The 25,567-nt window shown below is 31.7% G+C and overlaps 1 protein-coding gene across 1 annotated transcript in view; it reads right to left on the bottom strand.

Annotated features, from left to right (window-relative positions):
- LOC130442871 (uncharacterized) overlaps positions 1-24,759 on the bottom strand; it is a 29,812-nt gene extending 5,053 nt beyond the window's left edge. Inside the window, exons 1-3 of the mRNA XM_056777257.1 lie at positions 24,591-24,759; positions 17,666-18,072; positions 15,101-15,436 (exon numbers count right to left, since the gene is read on the bottom strand). Of these exons, the coding sequence (XP_056633235.1) occupies positions 15,101-15,436; positions 17,666-18,072; positions 24,591-24,611 (764 nt within the window). The 5' untranslated portion in view covers positions 24,612-24,759. The remainder of the gene's footprint in view (positions 1-15,100; positions 15,437-17,665; positions 18,073-24,590) is intronic.
- Positions 24,760-25,567: the final 808 nt, after the last annotated feature.

Here is a 25,567-nt window from a genome sequence, read left to right as displayed (position 1 = left end):
CATGGAATAGTATGGTGCAGCGAATCGGATTCGCTCAATCAGGAAATGGACTGAACATTTTCAACGAAAGGAAATTACTAGGGGAAACGACATTGAAATATTTATAGCGTTATGGATTGAAATAAATGAAATAATCCGGTCATTTGTTACTTGTTGCGACTGTTTGCTATTGACCTAAACATGAAAGCAACTAGTAAAATACATTTATTAATGAACAGTGCAGTAGCTGAAAATGAATTAAAACGCGAGTAAACTTATATAAATATTCCAAAGGCCACTTGACATGAAATTGCATGCAATTTCTTGCAATACCAAAATATTAAGGGCGCTTGACATGATGCAATAAAATATTAGAAGCATGCGCAGATGAAGTGCAGCTGATTGTTTCATGCAAGATCTCGTACTTGCTACATTATCGGTTTTGTGTTGTTTATATTGCGCGCAAGCTGCAATTCTAACGAAAAATTTTACAATTTTACAATTTATTGAACTTATCTTGCATCATATAAAACGGACTTTACATAGACGAAAATGGTACGTCGTTTGACATTGCATCATGTTTACTACTAATCGAAATTCCCTGACTAAAAGTTAACAAGTTTCTAACCTTGAATTTTATTTAATATGTTGTGCGCATTTTTAAAATGAAAATAACAAACCTTATTAAAGGAAACAAAAAAGTGGTCAGTGCACCACTGGCAATAATTATATCTGGTGCTGCCTTGCTTTTGGAATCTAATTGACAGTTTAGCTAGAGAACTAGAGAAGAAAATATAGAAAAAACAGTTGAGAATAGATGAAGAAACATTTGAAAACTTTCTAAGTAAAATAAAACATAATATTAGCTGATTAGAAACTCATTTTCCTCTTTCAACGTGTGAGATCTTGCATGAAACAATTAGCTGAACTTCATATGCCCATGCTTTTGAAATATTGCGTCTTGCATAGTATATATAAATATCAAAACTGATTTGAAGTGTTTCCAGAGTAAACTTTGGCTATTCTACCGTTACAATTATGGGATAACTTTCATCACTTTTTATTTAGGAATATTTGATATCGATATTTTCGGTTCTATTTCTATTAAACTTTGTAAAGACTAGAACATAAAGTTAAACACCGAACAGAATGGTTATCGGAAAAGTAATTTGGAATTTTGCAAATCCTACTCGGTTTGCGATGTTGTTTTTCTCTCCGATATGAACAAAATAATAAATGTTCAGTGAAAAGTCCCAGTTCAATGTTCAATGTGAATATCCACAATATTCACGTTATACCAAAATTCAAACTCAAGCTGTTTTTCCTAGAATTCATACATTTATGGAAAGAAAATATAAACCAGTCGTCTTTAGTGACTGAGAGTGGTAAAGTGTCATATTAATAATGTGAAAATGTGAAACTAGCTGGAATTAACGTAAATTTCTGCCCAGTTCAGGTAAGCTACCCTTCATGATCGGGAAATCAAGAAAGGTCATGAACAATCGAATAGAACGACATAAACGCTTCACAGTGCTTCAAATTTTCGAAGATCTTGGTGTCAATTATGGGAGAGTCCACTCAGTCATTAGAAAACAGACTTTAGAAATATCTCTGGAGCTGGTTTTTAATGTATCTGAATGGTTATCAAGAAATCGCTGCCACGCGTTTTTCTTAATTACCTCGAAATCATTTCTAAGATGTTTTTCTACTTCAAATTCACGTTTATGACAAGACCTGGGTAGATGAGTACACTCCCAAATCAACATCTTCCATGAAGTGAAGAAAGAAAAGCAAATATAACTTCGTGAAATCCAAAACTCGATTATCTGCGGGGAAAGTGTTGGATATAGTTTTTTGGAACTTCTTACACGGACGTCAGTCCATCAATATAACCGATTAGTGCGATCTATCTGGAGTTAAGCTCGAGAATAGATGCATAAAACGAGATTCAGTTCGCGAGGTGGTGCTTCTACACATCAACATCAGAGCCCATATAGAAAGTGGTAAAAGTGAACTGGAAAACACATGATCGTCCACCTTGAGCTTTTCAAAGAAGCACTCGGAGGTAAGTGATTTAAAAATGCAAACATTATTGTGTAACTATTTAACTACCAGTTTAACTTCAGTCTACGATAACGGAGTGAAAAAATTACACTAGCATTAAAAAAGTATGTCATAAAAAAAAGAAATTAATTAGAAAAATAATTTGTACTGTTTCTTGTAAAATGAATTTTGTCAATACATAACGCTCGTTTTTATTGGATTAAACATCCAATTATCATTTCAATAAAAGATTTGCATTTGGTATTATACTGATAATATTTTGAAATCCTAAATAGTATGGAAGGATGCTGTAGCAATCTCGACTTGATATTGTATTCTTATTATATTTGATGATGCTCAGAACTATTTGCTTAACGTTCAAATACCGAATCCACTATTTTCCTCAATATTTCTGTAGTAAAAAAGTGGCATGACCACCTTTGGGTATGCGCTATTCGAGAAAGTAAACTATTGATATGTCAATTGGCTTCCTACGCTCTCAGGAAGAGAGATTAAAATGGAACAAATGGCGTCAATTAGTGATGCTTGGAACATATTTTTGAACAATTACGAAAGGTTTCTGGAGCCTTACGAGAATATTAGAGTTGATGTATTTTTAAGCAGTAAGTATCCTTTCAAATATGTTAAATGAAAATCCGGATTATTGCTGCTAAAAATAACGTTTCTCTGTAATTTAGAAGCAAACATAGTACATTCAAGTTCAAAATGGTGTCAAACCTCCGAATTCATTAATGCAGCTCCGATTTTCCAGAAAATTTATTTATTATTATATTATTTATTATTACCCTCCATATCAAGATCTACATGATCGCAAGGTGTACAAATTGTTTTTAAGGGGTGAAAACCACCTCTAATCGAAAAATACCAAGATTATAAGTATATCATCTCTTGGTACTCTCAAATGTACCTACAGGCAACTTAGCATCAACAGAAAAAATCAGTGCGCCAAAATTTCTCTTTTTCATATCCTATAATTCACAAAAAAATCAAAAAAAAAATCCAAATTCTTATTTTTTATGTAACTTCTTTAATTTTGAAGCTACTACATCCTACAAAAAAACCAGTTTTAAGGTAATTATCAGTGATAGAAGCTTATGTATGTAAGGGGTTGAGACCTTCCACATTTTATTAATAAAGAGTCAAAGAGCTGTGGATAACCAATCCTCGCACTATAGTGACAGATTAATTTGGTTATAACTCCGTCAATTTTTACGCTACAAAAAAAAAATAAAAAAAAGCAAAATATTCGTGATTAAAAATGCTTTCATTTGACTGTTTATGTGTTTCTGTATCTCTCATAGTATTTTTTTAGCTTTAACTATTTCACATCATAACTCATTGAAATTTCAGTCGAAATGACTTTTATCAGTAGTCATTTGAAAGGTCACAATAAACCATTTATAATTTCAGATAACAATAAAGCAAAAAGTGCAGACGATAATACAGATAAACTAATTTGGAAATATTTATGTACAGATGACTATTTAGATTTTTTACAGGAGGTTTTCTATTCTTTGGTGTCTATCTACATATGTGATTATTATGGGGTTCCTCGAAGACCACGTTGATTCCAGTAGGCTGTATCCACAAAGGTTGAAATCTAATAAAAATTTGCCAACTGCCATGGACGAAAATCTGGATATATACTATCGCAATTATGAAAACAGCGCAAACCTTCCTTTAATTGAACGGTCCATCGAAATTAAAACGTTTACCGTTGGTATCGTTGTTCTGTTTGCTTTTCGCCGTTTGATGTACTTGAAGGAGGAGGAAAAATAACACAAACAGAAAACATATTCATTAGTAAAAAAGAAAACTTAGAAACTCATAGTTTTTAATATTATTCATATTATGTTTCTCCAGCTTTAAATACGATTGAAGTCATCAATTAAGCATATAACGTGACGAAAAATCTATAGTTCGATGTTAAAATCACCAAAGACTGTAGAAGTGTGAATAAATATCAATAATTCATGATTTTTTTGAAAATAATTACTGAATTTGCATTTCAGCAGATTAATAGAGAACTTATAATTACTCTGCAGCTATTTTAACCTTCCACACTTTTACTTTGTAACCGTCAAAGAATAAATTAAACAAAGACCGAAATACTGTCGGGATAATCCTTGAATTGGTTAAAAATGCAAACTATCCGCCTCATATATTCATGAATCGTCTGGTTTTTCTATTAAAAATCGACTTTAAATTCCTAGCTAGGACGGGAGGAAATAGGACGCTCCTGCCTGTAAATTAGGCGACCAAAATGGAACTACATTGTTATAGAAAATTCATAAGCGCCGTTAGGAAATTTACAGAAATTTATGGTAGAATGGAAATCTTGCTTCTAATCTTTATTTAAATTTAACTTGAAAGTCAATAAAATAGGAGCGAATAAAATTTTATCAATATAAATGAAATTTTGTTCTATGTACTGATAATTATAATTAACGCAAAAAATAAATTAGAAAGTGTTGTATACTGGAGCTCAAGAACAAATTCAAATCACTATACAACATATCGCCGGATAGATGAATCGAAAGAGAAAGAAATTCTCGATTCTCATTTTTATTCTTTTAGGTATAGATCTGCTGGATACAAGTCTCTTTCTGACATAATTTGAATTTTGAAACCTCAAGTATGTAGAGTAAGCTCTTATTTCATTTACTATTGAGATATTACATTATAGTTGTTACATAATCTAGTATCAGCGTTTATAACAAGAGGACCTCTACTATCATTATTTATTTCAAATAGGACAATTTGTCGGTTCTCAATATGGGGGGTTTTGAAGTTTCGTGTCTATTGAGACTTTTAATCAGCTTTCTTTAGATTATCATCTGCAAACTGGTCAAAGCCCCTCCTCCTTATGATACACTTGGACTTTTCAGATAAAGTTTTAAGGGTTTGGGGAGCTGGGGAGCTTTGAGGTTCCATGCTTTTAATCAGTTTGCTTTGGATTATCATTGTGTCAAATTTCAGAACAATTGGAGCACTTCAGTTGTAGTTTTGACCGCGTTTGAGGGAGTTTTGGGATTTCGTGCCCATTGTTTTGATCAGTCTGCTTCAAACTATCGTTGTGTCAAGTTAAAAAAAAATTGGCCGAATCTCAGTTTCCATAGGGGTTGAGCAGTTTTCAATAGAATTACAAATAAATAAATTGATAGCTGCTACATAATTTGGAAATATAACAACTAACGAAAAAGGATTTTTTAGGATTAAAACAATTTTTTTTGATATTGATGTAGTTGATCTATTGATTAATATAATAATGCGAGTTATTAATTTCAACTCATAATTTGATGAATACCCAACTAGTTGAAAACGTCAATTTTTTACTTGTTTTGAAAGCAAATTTTGAATCAAAAGAGACCTAAAATCATTACAGTTTACACCAAAAACTATAACTTCCATTATAATATACTTTGCTTATGAATACTGGCTTAACAATAATTAGTGATAATCGAACAAGAGTAAATTAAATGTTAAGTTCCTACAGCTGCACATTTTTCAATACGTTTTTGTAATTGTCCAGAAGCTGCTTGTACTTGATATCTAGTAATGGATCAAACTGCTGCTGTTCTATTGATGATCCATTTCCTTCCTCTTCCAATACAAAAGAATCCATAATACTGGGGATCTAACAGTCCAGTATGTCACACTCTCCCAAACTGATTATTTAATCAACCAGTAAATACTCGTACTCCTTTGTGTAGAATGAGCAGGATAGCCATTACATTGAGTATGTCAAATATTTAGACAAAATCAATAAACATTTGCAGAATCAGTGAAAAAGTATGCTGATTCAAAGTTTCTTCGATGAAGAAAGGTGCGATAATTCTTAGCACTTTCTGAAATGGATTCCCCTAAAGACAATCGGAACTGCATTCGTCTCGCTGTGTCTTCTGAAATCTGTAAATTTTTACTTTGTACAGGTGAATTCTTTTTGCTTTATAAATTCCCTGTAAATTGGTTTCGTTTGTGTTTGTAATTACGTTTTGACTTGTAATTGATCTTTTGGTATCTGCATCTATTGAATTGGAAGTAACTGTAGTCCTGTATTTCACATTTTACTCTTTTGTATCTTTATAGAATGAATATTCAATGTTGCAAGAAATCTGTTTATCAAACTCTAAGCAGAACTTTGTTTTGTATACTATTCACTAAACAAATCAATAACGTAGTTATCTATTTTTCGTTAATACCACACTGAACACAGATTCACCTAATCTTATATTATTTTGGAGTTTCATAAAAGAATCTCTAAATGTTGATTCTTAACAATTTTTTTGAAAATACCTAATATCCAATTTTTGAAAACTATGATTATGATAGAAATTAGTTTTTAACCAAGAATGGCTGATATCTAAGAAATTAATATTTAAATCGAGAATTTTTATATTTTAGAACAGTCGTTGCACTTATCCGTATGTGTACAACGTGTAGATTATAAGCGTTGGGACGTTATTAGTTAACATAAATCTCTCTTTAGTCCTTTGTCCCGCAGGGACATGGTATCCTTAACTTGTACAGAGCAAATTGGCGTGCCAAATTTTATATTTTATATTGTCCGATCCGGGTTTGAAATATATATAGGTTTCCAGGTAGAGCACAATTTCTTTCGACTACGACTGCCACGGGATACGGTAGTCCCATAGGTTGAAAGTTCAATTACCATCTCTAAGGATCCATAAACTTCCTATTTACTCCACGCTAGTCTTAAGGGATTTTTATAGTGATGACATTAATTAGCATTAAAACTAAACTTGCACTAAAAACGTTGGAGATGAGTTCAAAATGAAGAATAAGCAAAAATTTCTATGGGAAATTATGTATTTAATAATACATTAGTTATAATGGTTGTTATTAGGAGAGAGGATATTATGAAGGATGAGTGAAGCAATCATTACAGTTTTTTCTCCTTTTTGTGGTTATTTAATACACGAAACCTCATTTACACCCCTCCTGGCATGGATACAGTTAGTAGTGATTTCTAGTATAAACTCGTTTATAAGCCAAATTCGAGTTCTGATACGGTCGTACTTAAATGAGTTTTTCTTATAACAAATCTATTTATTTTGAATGAATTTGTGCATCAATTTTTTGTTTATTTGTAACTTGTAATCATTCACCTAGAATTTGTTATCAATTGTTATCAACCGCTTCCTTATAACAATTTTCTCAACAATATACTCAGTTTAACCTAAAAGGTCCTCTAAAAGTTTTGTACTTTACCCACGCCAATGATTGGATTAACTCGGGTCGGTGTATAAGGGCTTTTCTAGTGATATATTGTTTTGCGGTGCAATTTCAAGAACCGATGGCTTATTTATAATTTAGAAGGACCACCTACTACAGTGTCACGCCGACAGCTATCCCTTTAATTATTCAAGGACAAAGCATTGTTTTCACACAACTTACAAAAAAGCTATGACCGCTATTGATCACGAATTATTTGAAAATATTAAGGTATATAGAGAGAAAAAAGTTATCAAATTTTTATGTTTAAAGAAAAGAGGAAATATTTTATGTTTTGTTACAGTTTCTATTCTCCAGATGATTATTGTTTGTGAAATTGTATGTATCCCGACCAACAAAGTGAAAATATAAACCTTTGGTCTTACCAATAGTACAAATATTTGGAGATACCTCTTCTAGTAGACGTATATCCCATATATATTATTGAGCACTGCTCTTACCTATCTATAACTTTATTACACATGAAAGTAAATGAGAATATTTTATACGAAAGTTGCAAAGTTGACAGTTATTTTTCTTTAATTCTGAAAATAAATGTTTGTCTGACTACGGAGATCCAAAGTTTTTGAAAAAAAAAAATACGGAATAATAAAAGAAGCCAACATGCATATACAGAATTCGTATCGTTTTCTAAAGTTTGATGAACTCTCATAATGGCATGATTTTGATTCAGTTCATGAATCAATCATTTCAACACTGATTGAAGTAATCGTTTCCCATCACGAAAGCCCAAATAAGTGTGTTCAGCAGTGTTAAATCAAAATCATCATGTTACCGAAATTCCAAATCTCCGTGGAAGGTAACCCACTGCCGAGCAAGCTGTGTTGACAAAAAAATATGAACCCCACAGGTTTTTTTATAAACAATGCCTTACATTACCTTACATTTTTTAAGTATTTTAATTTGAATGAATTTTTATGTTTTTACGATTTTTCTTTCATCTAATATCTCTGTTAGATACTTCTGTTATGGAGAGAATGGTCCACATCGTGAAACTGAATAAATTTCATGGAATTACTTTCAAGCGTTTCCGCTTTTGGTCTGCTGGTAGAAATGTATGTAGTATACACGGCTATTTTCACGTGATTACAGCGTTTTCTAAATTTCTATGAATATAATTCATATCAAATGACGTTGAACAAAATGTCAAGTTCTGGATTTCCATTACCTAAGACGCTAAGATTCTTTCCAGAAAAACATTTCAAAGACTCTCGCCCGGATTTAAATATGTATTTATAGCAACTCCATATATTCGCACCTTGCAGCTTTTCTGTTTTTAATGTTGTTTAGATAGCATTTTTCTGGTAGTACATGTGTGATAAATAAAATTGTTGGATGTGATTATCTTCGTTATCAAATTTGGTCATCTAACATCCAAATTCTCAATGCCGGACCAATAACGATCAATTCGTTTTTGGGTAAAATATCTCGAGATATTTTTCACCTCGTAGCAAGTTTTGAAACCATCGGAATAAATGAGTTTCGAAGGGTGCGATATTGGGAGAGTCTGGTAGGTGAGGCAGAACCTTCTACTCCAATTTACTAATTTTCTTCTGGAGTAGTGCAAGCATTGCAGGATAACACTTTTTCTGCTGATAATCGTCGGACACTTAGATCAAAGAATAGTTCACTCGAACGAATGGTTTGTCTAGGTTTCAATGTATACTTCATCAAACAAAAGCGCCTTTTTTGTATGTAAACTCTATTTCGCAGTTATTCGTGATGACTCACGAGCTTCAGCCATTTTCTTTTCGGTTGTGGATTATCATATAGGAATCTTTTTCGTCTCCAGTGATCAAGCGATCAGAAAACGGTTCCGTATGGTTCTTCTTCTTTTAGTACAGATTATAGATAACCTGCTCATTTATTGCAGCAAATGTTCTTGGACGTCCGACTAACATGAATTAAGGGTATTTTAGATTTCCTTGATTATCTGCTAAGGATTCGCTTGCTCTTCTACCCATGTCGTTGTCGTCTTTTTGATTCGATGGTTGCCAGAGAAATCAAAATTACCTAATCTGAACTTAGATAACTATCTGTTTGACATTCACAAACGTCTAATGCACTTGGATAAACCCACAGACTCAAAAAGCATAAGATAAGGTATTTGACGGGCCATTTCACTTCAATTTGCAAGAAAATATAATATCCAATTATTTAGAAACCGAAAAATTAACAATAACCACAGCAAAGTTCCTTTATACTGATCTATGAAGGTCCCTGAAAACTTAATTCGAAGTTTTGTTTGTAGTCATAACCACTTGAAAGTTTTGCTTATAATATGAATGGTGTATGGAATTCAAAAACAAGAAACAATGTACCATATCTTAAATTACTCGTATAAATACTTAGTTCAACTATTTGGATTGGTGCCTATTAACATTTTAAACGACGGACATATTTAATTGGAATACAGAATAAAGAACAATGGAAATTATCATAACAAGCCCTAATAGTCGTAAACAAAGATTTCCAATTATAAAAACAGACGATATGGCATGAGAGATCCTAATGCAGCTGATTCAAAATAAATACATAGAATAATTTGTCCGATGACAATATTGTAACTTAAATGAATTGAGTTAAACATAAATCACATAAAAGAACCCCTTCATGTCACTGTTATATATAAAGATATCGCCTTAAAATTAGTGGGTCTCTCTATTATCAAAAATTCTCTGGGAAGTGATCGACAAGCTATACGAGGATGGTCCCAGAAGTACCTGGCTTGACCTAAAGATGGCGGTAGTTGCTTAAAAAATAAAATATACACAATACACAAAAAATACAGAATCTATACAGCATATATTTCAAGTTTGAAGACGTTATGATGTTTATTATTTATTTGGCAGCTATCCATAATGAAATTTTTTAGTGAATTTGTAAGCATGGAAAAATTGGTCATCGTTATGTGATACAATACTTTTATTTGAAAGGATTTAGCCCAACCAATATAAAAGTTGACCAAATTGAATTTGAATTAAACTAAATTCTAATCCACAAAGTGGTACCGGATGATCGTCGATTGAAGTGCTCGAGCTAACAGACATAGTAGGTATTTCAAAAAGTGCGGTACATCGCATATAAACTGAGAATTTGGACATGAGAAAGCTGTGTGCAACATAAGTGCCGCATTTGCTCACAATGGAACGAAAACAGTATCTTGAAGATGTTTCCATCGAGTGTTTGGCAATTTTTCACGGAAATAAAGCCAAATTTTTATCTTTTCTTTGTTGGGCCAGGTACTTCTGGGACCATTCTCGTATGTAATATATAATGGTATGAAAAGTTCTTCAACAACTTGGATAGATAAAGCATTAGCTCAAAAAGAACTGTTGTACTAAAGCATACATTCATAATTCAATATCGAGCATTATCACGTATTATATTATCCTTATGAATTCAACAAGTCTTATTTGTATTGCCCAAAGACTTTATTTGAGACTATTTTATAAATAGTTTAGATGTACTAAATTTTGAAACTTATATATATTTTTTACAAAACTTTTAATTGAGAAGGTATCTAAATAGAACGAAGTGGTCGTCTTAAATACCTTTTAGGGTATAGACTAATAAATTATAAGCAAATATATTTTTTGAAAATATCCCATATAATGATACAATATCTTACTATCAATATATTTAATTAAATCGAAATTCTTAAAACAAAAATGATGTAGTGAAAAACAATCCAAAACACAAATTATTTAATCTATGTATAGCAATATATTCAAGTTAATTAAGTGATATTAAGGGAGAATAATAATATCACTTTGTATGATAGATTTTACTATTTCGACATTTTCTTCATTAGAGCTCGCCTGTTTTTCAATAATACTGTTAGAGCTGCTGTCGAATCTGTTGACATCCGATTTAACACAGCTAGAAAATGTTGTACCAGCTTTATTTTTGTTAACAGCTGAATCAGAATTAACAGGAACGTTTTCCATTGAAGTATTACTTGAGTTACTTGGTTCCGTAAGTATTCTGGTAGTTTGAGTTGCTACACACTCGCTTCTACATATACAATTATTTGTTCTAACTAAGCCTTCAGTACTTATGGAAGTACCTTCCAGCGTTCCAACGCTTTCTTTAATTGATTTAGAAGCATTAGAAACATTTCGAGAAGTCGTTACTGCTCTTTTACATTTACCATGCATTATTGGTTGAATTTTAAGATCTAAAACTTCATCTTTTCTACAACTAGAACTTTCATTATTCACAGAAAGAGGCTGACTCCGTTCATAGGGACACCTTCTGTAATTCGGCTGCTTTTGAATGTATATTGCCTTACACTTCCTAGCATACAGTAGTTTATCAACTGCATAGAAAAAATTGTTCTTGCAGAGACACAAAACTGTGTGTATTGTTGCAGGATGGGTCTCTAAAAATGATAAGATTTGGTAAAGAAGTTGTTTTTCCATTAGGTTATTGAAACCGACGGAAGATATATTATACAGTTTAGTTTATTTTGAAAAAATAGACAATGCAGCCCCGTGTACATTATTCAAACTCCATAACCACTGCGCTCAATCTGGAGAAGAACAACACCTCCAAACTTTATAATCAACAATATAAACCGCTGCCCTACTAAGTAGTATTCCTACATATTTGAATGGAATTTATCTTTATTATAAACTATGAAATATTTAATAGAATGAAGTTACCTGGAAATAACTGCATCAACCGCAAAAAATAAAAAAATTGTGTAGAGGATTGTTGTATTGATGGGAAAGATTTGTCATTACTTGAGCAGCTTGTGGATGGTTCCTGATTGATTTTGCTCGTGGTATTTGGATAGGGTTGTACGCTATTCCAAGGACAAGAAATCGGTTGCTTACAATATATTTGTTGACACTTTCCTTGTCCTGAATTATCATTCAGTGGTTCCATTCGAATTATGAGATGCTAATCACTGTTTTCCGTTGACACATGGAACAACAATTTTTTGACATAACTATAATAGAGTGAAACAAATAATAGGACACAAGACTGGATCATAACTTTCGGATACGTATACTACAACAAAATAGACCAATACAGTGTGAAATGTTTGACTTATTCTTGATATTTATATCAACTCATAATAATATACAATAATCTGGGAAGAATATGAATTAAACTGAAGTCATTGTTTTTTCGAAATCATTCATTAAATTCACATAATAATCGTGATTATTAATAGTAACAACATAGCTATAGTAACATTATGAGAACAATTGCGTTCTAACCATGGAACTATATTTTCGATTTTATTATTCAACTTAATCACTCTATTGATAGTAGCTATAGTAATCTACGTGTAGGAAGAAAATGTCCAATTATGTAGATACGAAGCTCTACTTTCAACTATGGAGTAAAAATGAATTGGTATTCATTCCAAATACATATAGTACAATTAGTAAAAATAATAACTTTTTTGTTTGTTTATTTTATCAATTTTATTGGTTTCAGGCTTCCAATATGCTTTTTGCTACCGTCTGATTATCTAATGTTCTGCTTTCTGTGAAAATCTAGTTCCTCAAACAAATAATACAGATATAACTTTGACTAATTCCTTTCCTTGTTAGTTAGCGACTCTTATTATTAATTTTTTTCAGATCAGATATCACCGCATAATTTCATTCAAATATTCATTATTTTATTTTACACGAAACAAAAAACGAAATATGTTCTACCCATCAAATCCCTCCATTGACCTTTTGCCTTATAAATACCAATTTTTTTTAATATTACATTTTGAATTATCATATATGACTTATTATTGGTCTTCAGTGATCAAGCAAAATGTGTAGAAACGACAATGGTTCTAGATACCCCAGTGAACAAAATAAATTAGAAATTACTCACACATAAATAAATGAAATCATAGATGATAGATTCCGTATTCATTAAAGGAGTATAATAACACTAATTGGTTCAAGGCAAGATTGGAAACTTTGAGATAACTCAATTAACATTGTTTGTTTCTAATCTATTTATATGAAAATATATTATTTTCGTCAAAAGATACTTGAAAGATCTCTAATTTATATATAATCATTTTACGCAGAATAAACCAATTACAGACTTGAGTTTGACCCTCTCATAACTCTTCAAAAACTTTGTAAACAAATTATGTGTTAGAAAACTCAGAACCGGACGCAGAAGGATTGGAAAACACCGTCGCAGCTGATTCTTTTACTGATTTCTCAAGATCAACAATAAAGTAATTTTATAACAAGACATTTTCAGTATCAGAGGTGATAACTTTATTACTAAAATTAAGAACCCATAGAGTATTTAAAAACAAATATTCTCGGTTATAAAAATTCTTAGAGGCTTTAATTCTCTGTAGGTACCATGTTAGTATTGATTATTTATTTCACAATTACAATAATTTTCTTAGTTAATACTCGATTATTATTTGGTATAAGGTTAATTACGACATAGATTACAAGCAGCAGCGTTTGAAAATTATATATTGTAGAGAAATTTTGTTTCTTGTATTGTCGACAAATGATAGTCATAAAGTCATAAAGTTCGTGTGCGGGTAGCTATTAAAAGTTTCTAGATACTTCAGGACGAATAAAAACAAACACAAACAAAATATGTAAGAATTGGATCTTAACAGGATCTTAATGCATGAAATTTCTTCAAAACTGGTATAATAGGATGTAGTATATCTTTCCTAATATTTCAAGGTGTGTATTCGATGAGTACTACGTTTGTTAGCGCAATCTTTCTAACAACCAGCGCTTTATAGATCTCAACATCAGAAGAGACATAATTTGGTTTCATTGTTTGGTTACCACAAGAAAAAAACTGGTTTGGAGTACAATTTAAGTTGACTCATGTACAGATAGAGTCCCATCGTCCTGCATGTTATGCCCCAAAGCAAAACAGAAATAATTTAGGTGGAAAATATGGAGTCACCTGGACCGTAGCTCAGTCTGTATTTCTTTTGTCTGATATTATCTTGATAGAAATGATAACTATGTGCTAAATACGACGTATGCCTCTTGTACTTTCAATTTTGTGGTTGTAAATGGGTCTTAAATTCACCTGCTAGTTTTTCCTAACACTTCTCATAGATATATAGTGAGAACGTGAGAATATTTTTGAGTTAATTCTATTATAAATCATTCTATATAAATATTTTCATATTGTCGTTGCATTTAATCATTTTCTTTTCTTTTTGTTTACAAAAGTTCAAAAGGCAACGAAATATTTCTGTGGCTTTTATCGATCAAATTGACTTTATTTTTGTCTCCTAGCTTCACAATTAAGACAGTTCAGAGTATTTTAATAATTAGAATTAAAACATGGCTCTTCAAACAGTTCTAATTAGCAAGTTGTTGAAATTCTCCCTGCCTTTTGAATTCTAGAATTTTCTCTCTGACATATTGCAGACAGAACGGTCTTTCACGTTTATATATCAATTCAGTGAGTTAAAAGAAGTTCACAAAACTCCATAATCACTTACATAATAATTATTAACAGTATACTGAATGATAAATGTTCATGAAATGACTTTTAATACTTTTTAATTAATTTTCTATCCACGTTATAATTAGAAATGATTTTTCTTTCAAACTCAGTATTTAGTTATTTTGACTGGACCACTAATCAAAACTATACAAGGATATCTCGTATATTCGTCAATTCGGTTCTATGGTTTAACCAAGGTCGAATATTCAAGCTTTTTTGTATAATTGTTTCATAAGCATAGTGAAAATCGGAACCTGAAATTATTTAAGAGACATCCCTTATAGAAAAAATGCCGTCTTGTGAATAGAATAAGCTCAATATAAAAACTCACCTATCTCTGTTATAATAATCATCTCTATCGGAGCCGCTGTTTCCATAATTCCATCTATTGGCGTAACCTGAAGTACCATAATCAGGTCGTCCATATCTATAGCTGTCATCGGATGATCTGTACGGATCATATCTATAATCGTATCCTCTGTTATCATATCCTATACCTCGATCTGAATTATATCGGTCGCTATCATATCTGTCGTATCTGTCATTATAACGATCATATCGGTCGTAGGAGTTATATCGATCGTAATCATAAGGGTCGTAGTACCGGTCTCTGTCGTATCGATCTCTACCTCTGTAGTATCGATCTCTATCGGAATACCTGTCATACCTTAGAAATGAAAATAATCGATTATTAATAAATAACCTAAGGAATTGGTTATATCATTTAGTTTTTCGGTGAGTGTGTATGTTGTGATTGTAACCACCTTTTAAAGTTACTCAAAAAGCCCTTCTTCGCAATGGAATGCTTTAAAATAGGTTCAATTTTAGAAATAAACGAAGCAACGGGATATTTAACGTATATGAACTATCTGAAAACTAAGAAATAACTTCATAACAATTTTTGGCTTTCTGTAGAAAAAAAACTTCGAACGAACACTATGCAGTTATTCTTAAATACTAGGTATTCAATATAAAATGAATGAATGACACCTATTATAAAAAAGAAGCGGTAAAACGATTTGCTTCTAGAGAAAACTTATTTTCAAAATTTTAATCGGCAAATAGACCCATTTAAACACAAAGTTTTTGAGGATCCAAGAAATAAAAGGACAACCCAATACTACAAGCCCTTCCAGAGAAGAAAAATTCGATTTCTTGTATGGTAGGTTTAAGACTTGTTTCTTCGTCAGTTTTAGTCTCTTGGATCCAGATTGTCACACCATCTTTTTCTCGGTCGACCAATACTCTGCCTGTTGGTGATTTATCCCTTGTGTTACGCACCAGTCTTTTGCTTGTCATTTTGCTAATATCACTATTTCATTCTTGTTTTAATTTTAGTACCTAGTCAATTACATTGTCTACCTTGCACGTATTTCTTATGTTTTCATTTCTTTATCTCTCTAAAAGTGTTTTCTCTGCTATTATCCTGAGTACTCTCATTTCCGTTGTCTCTAGTATGTGTATGTCATTATAGGTCTAATTGTTGTTTTATATATTCTGCATTTTGTTTCTTTTGTAAGATGTTTATTTTTCCAAATAGTGCTGTTGAGGCATCCTAGCTCGATATGTATATTCCTAAATATCTAAATTTTAAAACCTGTTGTATTACATGACCATCAATTTCTATTTTGCAGCGTAGAGGTTCATTAGACGTTGTCATGAATTTTGTTTTCTCAGTTGAAATTATCATATTGTACTGTTTACCCACTGTGTTGAAAATGTGTATTAGTCTCTGGAGATCGTTATCGGATTCAGCGAATAGTACGGCATCATCCGCTTAGTAGAGTATTTTAAGTTGTTTGTTACCCATCTGGTACCCTTTGCCCCGTTGTACTTTTTATATAACTTCGTCCATTATTATATTGAACAAAATGGGGCTTAATGCTTGATCTTGACTGATGCCACTATTTATAGGTACAGCATTTGTCAACTTGTTATTAATTCTGACTTGGACTTGGTACCCTTTGCCCCGTTGTACTTTTTATATAACTTCGTCCATTATTATATTGAACAAAATGGGGCTTAATGCTTGATCTTGACTGATGCCACTATTTATAGGTACAGCATTTGTCAACTTGTTATTAATTCTGACTTGGACTTGGTTATGGCAATAGATGTTCTCGATGGTTTGAAATATATTTATCGGGATGTTTCTATTATATAGCAGGTGTATAACATCTTCAAGTAGAATGAGGTCAAACAAGTTTGTTATATTCTATGGATTTTTCAATTACTTGTCTCAATATGCGGCATCAACACACCACCTTCCGGATTTAAAGCGTTGTTGTTCTTCCGACAAAGATGTAATTGTGTGAAAAATTACAATTATAAAAAAAATATGTGTTGAATGTCTACTGACGGTCTCACATGCAGTAACAATGAAACATCCCAATGACTAGTTGGATTTTTAAAAAACAAAGTCATCATTCATGGTGAATTTGAAGGCCGTATTAAATAAAACACCATGTTTGTTAAAACCTAAAAAACCCTACCGTTGTATTTAAATGGTTAACATCGAACAAAGAATTTCAACACAAGTGTCCAGTGCATTTAAGATGTTAAGCCAAAAAGCACCGTATATCAAAACGACTCTTAACTCCAAATACGAATAGGAATTTGGTACCAAAATTGTTCAATATATATCAACCAAAAGTATATGAACATGTTTAGGTGAGATGAATATTGAAATTCACATCAATAAGTTGAGCTGTCATAATTTTTCGCACATTACCTCTTATTATCGTGAAATAATCAATTTTCGAAGCGATATCATAACTGGTTATACAGATAAATTTTTATAAAATACTTCTTATCAATTATATTTGGAAAAAAAAGATGTTAGTCAAATAAGGCTATTGTAAACTCACTATCAAAAATATCTGTACTTGAAATTTACCTGTCATAATACCGATCTCTGTCATAATACCTATCCCTATCGTAGTACCTATCTCTATCGTCGTATCTGTCATAATCCCTGCCTCTGATGTCATCATAATTATACCTCGGTCTGTCATATGTAGGTTGATATGAGTAACTTGGATAACCGGAGAAGCAGCTAATACATCTCTTTCCTGGAGGAGAGTTGTTAATGTCTCGATCCGTTGAATCTTCCGGCTTCAAGTTTTTGTCCGTATTGTCGCTGGCATATCTCGGATATTTTATTTCTCTAGCCAAGCGAATTGGTGTTGAAAATGGAGATCTTCCTTCAGACGTTTTTGTTAATTCCGGCATGAGAACATCGCTGAGAGTAGAAAATGTATTGTGGAAATTGAGCAGTATTATGAAAATACTAAATTCAATAGTCTGAAAAAACAAAAAATGTACTTAAAGGTTTATACCTATCAGGCGTTGTGTCAACACGCTTTATAAATTTAATAAATAAATAATGAAGAATCTGTTGCGCAGAAACTTTTATGATCAATAATATTATACGAGGGCTGGTACTTAAGTTTGAAATGTGGCAACACTGATGTTGATGGCTGACATTTTAATCATAAATTTTGACATTGTTAATGGTGAACGTACTCAGAACGTGTTATCATATGAGTGCTATTTGAGCTGTTTACAGACATTTTAAACATTCTTAGTCAAAAAATGGAACATTTTTGTGCGATGACTTTCGAAGTGGATTAATCCAATAGCAGTGTGCCGATCAACTCGCTTCGACTTTTGGTGATGAAGCAGCATCTCCAGCCACCGTATTTCGCTGGATTTCCGGATTTCCAAATTCAATGGTGATCGCATTTTGCTACTGGATGAATTACGTGAAGGTCGTTCAAAATCGGCTTTTCTACCAGGAAACATCGATGATATTGCAAGATTATCATATGATACTTGGCATTACTTCCACTCGCAAACATTCAATATTGCATGAACATTTGTCTGTTAAAAAAATTTGTTCGCGTTGTATAATTTGACAATCACACAAAAAAACCTGGTGTCGATTTGTGCAATCAAATCATGGATCTACGCACATTTACAACAACAAATCCAATTAAATTTTTTGGCGCATGAAGGACCTCGAAGTAAATAGTCATCATTCCATTAGAGCAACGTAGAACGGTCAATTTGATTGGTACATCATTTTTTGTATTCTAAAAAATCAGGGAAACCAATCGCAGAAGACGAATCATTCTCCACCACAATAATGCAAACTCCCCCACATCAGTTCAAATAAAAATGTTTTTTAACACTCAAAATATCAAACTGATGGGTCATCCGCCATACAGTCCTTATTTGGCACCCAATGATTTTGTCTCATTCCCCAAGATCCAAAATAAATTACGAGGTCAACATTTTTCTACACCTGAAGAAACGGTTGATGCGTTCCAATCACATGCCTTACAGTTATCCAGGAAAAAGTGTATTTATCTCAATGCAGAAAATTTTAAAAACAATGAAGCCAAATTCAGAAAATTACATTATGTCATCCTGTTTCCTTCGACTTTTCACCCAATAGCAAAAACTATTGCATTTAATCATGATAATAATTGAACTTAGGCAAAACCAGAGCACAGTAGCTATCGTTTAACTGTGTTGTTAATTAATCTCTTCGTTAATTGCAGCATTCATTTGGTTTATATTACATTCACTTTTGAATGTAATTTAATTGAATTTTCAATGAAAGAGGGCAGAAATATTCAATATTCTCTTTATTTGTTTCCATCTCCGGGATTTCATTATGATTATGTTATCAAGAAGAGCAATTTTCCATAAAAATGCTCATCTTCGATTTTATCGTGTACGTTTTCGAAATAAAAAGGTAAATTATACTTAATATTCAATCTAGTGCCTATAAGGTGCTAAATGTATTTGTAAAGGTAGAGAGGATGCAGTATATATGACTTGATAACTAAATTACGATGCCACATCTATAAGACGGATGTAACTACTCAAAAACGAAACCGATACTGCCGAAATTAGATAGATCTCATTAAGGTCAATAAAACTAGAGTACATTGGCATGTTTGCTAGGTTATACATTTTTAATTTGAGCGTCATGCTTTGTTTAATAGAAACTGATGGAACTAGAGATGGCATAATTGCATCTGTAAGCACCACAAGCCTTAAGCAATGAGCTATAATTGCAGTTATGTCACTGAATAAATAGTGGTACATATGACTTGCTATCGAAATATGAAGCTGTCCAAAGAGCAAGTTTAGATTTTGAACGATTTCAACGTATCTACTTTTTGTACCACGAGCAGCTGTTGGATGGAAATCGCTTGAGTTGAGGTATGTATAACATTGGGAAAGTTAGACATATAACGAAGATGATCGAATATGGAACTATCGGACCATTAACGCAACACTCGGTATTAAATTGACAACAGTGAATTCTATTTTATATGATTATCTTCACATAAAACGCTACACGATTTTTGAAAGAGCGAGAAACGTTAGAAATAATCAATAATAGTGGACAATGGACTCTTAAACTATATATAGTCCCTATTCTTCTTCTATCGAAGGTTGATAAAATTCATTAGTTGAATTTAACGTTATATGGATTACCACAAAACATATCCAATAAAAAAGTCGACTTGCAAGTAAATTTCAGCAACACAAAGTTAGTCCTGCCACTTACCAATTGTAACGCTAGCGTAATAAAAATGTGTTATTACTGTCAATTGTCAAGATAAATAAACATTCTTTTGAATTTCCCAAACCAAACGCTTTCACGATGTGTGTTCTGAATGGAAAGAATTTTCTAAAATTCAATGCTCAACATCAAATTATGTGAAAATCATTTTCGTGAAAGTGATTTTACGAATTTCAATAGAAAACATTTGAAATATGAAGCTATCTCATCACCTACCAAAAGTCGGGCTTTTGACTGAAGCTGGAACTAGTAAGAACAATTTAATAAATAGTGAAATGATAATGTGTCAAGTTCACTGGCATACTATGGTCAAATTATCAAAATTGAGAAACAGTTTGAAGAATAATTTGAAGAATAACAAAGAGCAGTTGAAAACTTTGAATAAGATGTGTAAAAATATTTGAGAGTATAGAATAAATTTAAATAATGTAACGAAAGAATTAATTAATTCACATTCATATAGAAGGTGCAGCAAAAAGATTGCCGATACAGGATAAAACTTTTACTCTTTCCACGTACAAAAGAAGTCTCTACAACTTTTCATTTCCTTTTTGACATATGTTGGTGGACAGACTTAAACCTCTTAACGTACTTCGATATATATTCATTAAAAACTTTCATGTTCTGCCATGTACCATCAAGGGCACAATGTTGTTTCCACTTCACAACAACTAAGTTTGCATCTCTTCTTGGGGTAAGTTATGTATGGATTACGTTAAATTATACCAGAAACGTGACTGCATTAGTTATAGATTGATAGATTTTCGATAATTTTCAATAATAAAAATTAAAAGCTCTACTATATAATGTCATGGAACGATTGATAAATACGTTATTAACTGGATCTTGAAGGTAACTTAAATTATACCCTCGGTAATTTCAATAACTGGAATAATAAATATTTATGAAGAATATCAATCACAAATTTTATCGAGAAAACAATTCAGAACGTTTCAGAACGTTAATATGCAGTTTTATTCGCCGGTCAGTTTTGTTTTATTTCGTTACACAACTTTTAGTACAGTATTGAAGCTCCCCGTAGACTCTGATTGATATATGTAGAATTATAAAAGCAAACAATCTAGTTTAGTGGAAATTAGACTATTTGCTATATTTTAGTACACATCCAGCCAGTTTTTCAATATTTCTAGTAGTAGTACTTTTCATAATTATTGATCATAAAACAATATTTTAAAAATTCATAGGAGAATCCTGCTAACTTTAAAACCATCTCTGATTCGAGAAAAACACTTTATTGGGGCTAGTATGACGTAATCACAAGGCGCCCTACTTTCTCAGTATGTAGATCTAGTAACCGCCACTGATTGGCTTACAACAAGTTCTTACAGTTTATGAAACATACCAATAGTCAAAATTATATAAGTACCTTGAAAGCTTTTGCTCTGTAATTTTTTTTGTTATTTTCATAGTTTCTAGACCACTTGTCAGATAAAGCTGTCAAACGTTCTGTTCTCTAGAGAGCTAACGAAATGTGACCCACTTATTTTACAGACTGATTCCACCGCTAATTTCTATTTTAATTTTATTTCCGAAATTAGTCAGTATTGCAAACATTTCAACATTGTGTAGCACCCAAAATATTGAACCACGTGCGGCTAATGTCATATAAAACCATCTTCTTCTTTCGTTGCCATGGCTGTCTTCAAGCGTGAGCTATCTCTGTGTAATACCATACACTTTCATAAAATTATGCAAAACTTAAATATGTGATTACAATTAAGAAATAAAGAATTACAGAATTATCCTTTAATTCAATTTATTTCTACTTGTATTTATATCTATTTACAGCCATTAAAATATACGATTAACACTATTCAGTTTCCATATTATCAATGATTGGCCTAACTATAAAGTAAATGATACGTATCAGTGGATTCCATGCAAAATCAGGTTCCATCATCAGGTCCGATATAAATTATGTTCCGCTTCATAATTTTTCAACATATTATTCGTGCCCCGGTTTTTAATTTGAATAAAATTATGAGATTATAATTTCGGCAGTTGAAGGTTATCAACATTTGATCAGCAACGTATGGAAATTAACTGCGAGTTGTTGATCACAAAAATATAACGAATTTCAATTAGTTCCATTTTCAATTGGGCCGAATCGATTTTCTCTAATGAATTTGTTAAGTTTAATTGACATAAAATTTAACAAAATTGATAACGAAAATAATGAATGTACTTTGCATACAGTTAGGTGTGTGGAAGAAAATACTTATTACATGTTAGTTCATCTTCAAAGCATTTACTGGGAGGATCTCAAAAAAGTTTTTAGGGAGAAATGAGGAAGAAGAGAAGTAAGAAAGAGGATAAAATAAAATTGAATAGAACAACAGATTTTAAAGCATGATTCGACTCTGTAGGTAGAAAAATTATACTGAATCCCCTGACAAATAATGGAGATAATAAAAAAGTGAGAGCAAAGGTTAAAATAGGCTGGAGAAGATCGGAAAAAAGTAGGATAGAGCTGAGGAAGTCTTAGTTTAGTTCTGTTCATACTAGTCATGGATAGGATGAGAGAGCAAAAAAATATAAGAACAATAAACTGGAGACAATAATTGATTATAGAAACCTAAATAGAAACCTACATCTAAAAAATGGTATAGCAATAGCAGCGAATACATTTAAGAAAATGGAAAAAGAGTAGATATATGAATGAAGACAATAGAAGATCTGAAAATGGACACGACAAATAATAGATAAAATAACCACATCTGAATAGCTGAAGTAAGAAAAACCAATTGAATATTCTGTACACTTAATAAGTTTATTCGGGATAAAGAAACAAGTATACAAGTAGATAAAATTACCTACTCTGAAATATAGAAGTGAAACCTGGATAATGAGCAAAAAGATTACTCTATGTCTTTTTGTTCATCAATAACAGCAGCAGATATAAAACAACTAAGGAAAATATCAGAAAAAACTAGGAGGGACAGCATAAGAAATGTGATTCCAGATAAGCTTAAGCAAGAACTAATGAAAAACAAAACAAATAGTTGGAAGATATTCAAACTGATACGCACAAATAAAGAAAAGAGCTCCACGAAGTCTGATAAAAAAAGATACAGAAGTGAAAGACATAACAAAAGCAGTGAATAAAGACCCAAGAAATCAAGTAGCACATGAAGAAGGAAGAAATGGAAAAACAATAAAACATACGGATCAAGTAGCAAATGAACTGAAAGAGTTGAAAAATGAATAAAAGAAAAATGAAAATAAGAACGCTTGGAAGTGCATTAGGAGTCTTACAGAAGAAATGAAATCCTCTCAAATTTTAACTTGTTTTAATTTATTTATACAACACCATTAATGAGCAGCGCAGAGTTTAATGAAACCCTACATCAATAAAATAATTAATAGTATGATTAATAAAATCTACATATTTTTGGAAAATATCTCAAGAAGAATTGGGGATCATTACTAAATACTTGTATGGATTCGTTTAATTCTAAATAAAGTTTTGTAATCAAATTTATTATGATTTGGATGAGTGTGTCGAATGGATGAAAAGAAAAAAAATTAAGCTAAAGGAAATCAGATAATGTACTACAAATGGTACTGCTATTTATTGAGAAAAGATTAATAAATTAGTTCAACTAATGACAACTCTTAAATATTATAACTCAAATTAGCTATACTTATACATATGAATTTTGGCGCTCAACGATTTAAAACAAAAATGCAGTGACGGTGGATTGGTTGGGTCATCGATTAGTCGCAGGATCAAATCTGACTGGTATGTACACAATATTGAACTTTTCGATTGAATAATAGAATTTTTAATTAAATTCACTCTATTTTAAAAATTTCATACTGATTTTTTGTGAAATAAATCATTAGTGTGACATTTCAGTCAACCAATGCGGTTTCAAATGGAAAATCTCTACTCTATCATTTGTAGTCTTGAAAAACCTTTTATGAACTTAAAAAAATAAACGTTTTAAGTAAATTTTGATATAATTGGTATTTGAAAGTTCTTTAAATTATAAACGCTGATGACGACAAAGTTAAAAAAATAACTTCACTATATCTAAATTGGTAGTCATATTCTCCAAAATTCTCGAGCTTTCTCTATATTTAAAAAATTTCAATTTTACAAACAATGTAGTGTGATCCGTTTATTTTGATATTCCCTCAATTTAGGTATACATCTTTAATATATTCATACATACCCAAAAATTTACATACTCACTTTTAAGTATTTAATTGACATATTATCGTCGTGAGATCAATGGATAAGAAAATACACATAAATCACAAACACTATGATGAAGACTCAAAATAAAAATATAACTTAAAATCAATTCATTAATTGATGAAGTACTTGGGACCCCTCGACGAGTCGAACTACCAAAACCAAATGACTAATAACCTGTTCATATATGGTGAAATATACTGAATTGGACATCCATGGAAGGTGTATTGTATGAGGGTTATACAGCGTGTTTCCGCTGCCGAAGACATGACAGGTCATTGAATACCATACGGTGACGCCATAGTATTTTCGTTGGTAACCTTGGAATGAAAATTATTTGTTAGGAATAGGCTAAACGAAAAAAAATGTTATTTACGAATACATCCACACATAACCTATAATTATTCGTAAAAAAGTAGAAGTATACGGAGAGAAAAATAAAATCAAGAACTATTCTTTACATTTCTCAACTTCATTATTCAACTAATATGGAATAAAAGAAATATTCAGAATTTCGTTCTATTACTTTGAACATTTCCCCAAAATTTGATTTCAAAATAAACTTTTCTGAGAAAAAAACAGAGTAACTGAATAAATTGGATCAGAGAACGAAGTTTCTATGTAAACCACACCCCTAACTTAGTGTCCACCTCACTACTCGCAAAGTTGATAGAAGTTAACCAATTAAGACAGAAATTAGAAAAAAACTTGACTATACTAATCAATTCACTTCAGTTTGTTTCTCTTGAATTTGTATCTTGATTAGAGATTAAAGGTTATATTTAGGAAAGCAGAAGATTAAAATAAGGCAATGTTCTTTACTGACAATTTTCGAATTCCCCAGATCGGGGAAATAATAAGAAAAAGTGCACATTACTACAGCTGTTCCTTCAACGTCTATGTTAACAAGAACACGGCATCCGAGATATTGAGCTCCTCGCGGGGTTGCATCAGTGTGTCGATATGCGCTTCTA

The sequence above is a fragment of the Diorhabda sublineata genome, chromosome 4, assembly GCF_026230105.1.
Source record: "Diorhabda sublineata isolate icDioSubl1.1 chromosome 4, icDioSubl1.1, whole genome shotgun sequence".
NCBI lineage: Eukaryota > Metazoa > Arthropoda > Insecta > Coleoptera > Chrysomelidae > Diorhabda > Diorhabda sublineata.
This window is presented reverse-complemented; position numbering and strand designations above follow the sequence as displayed.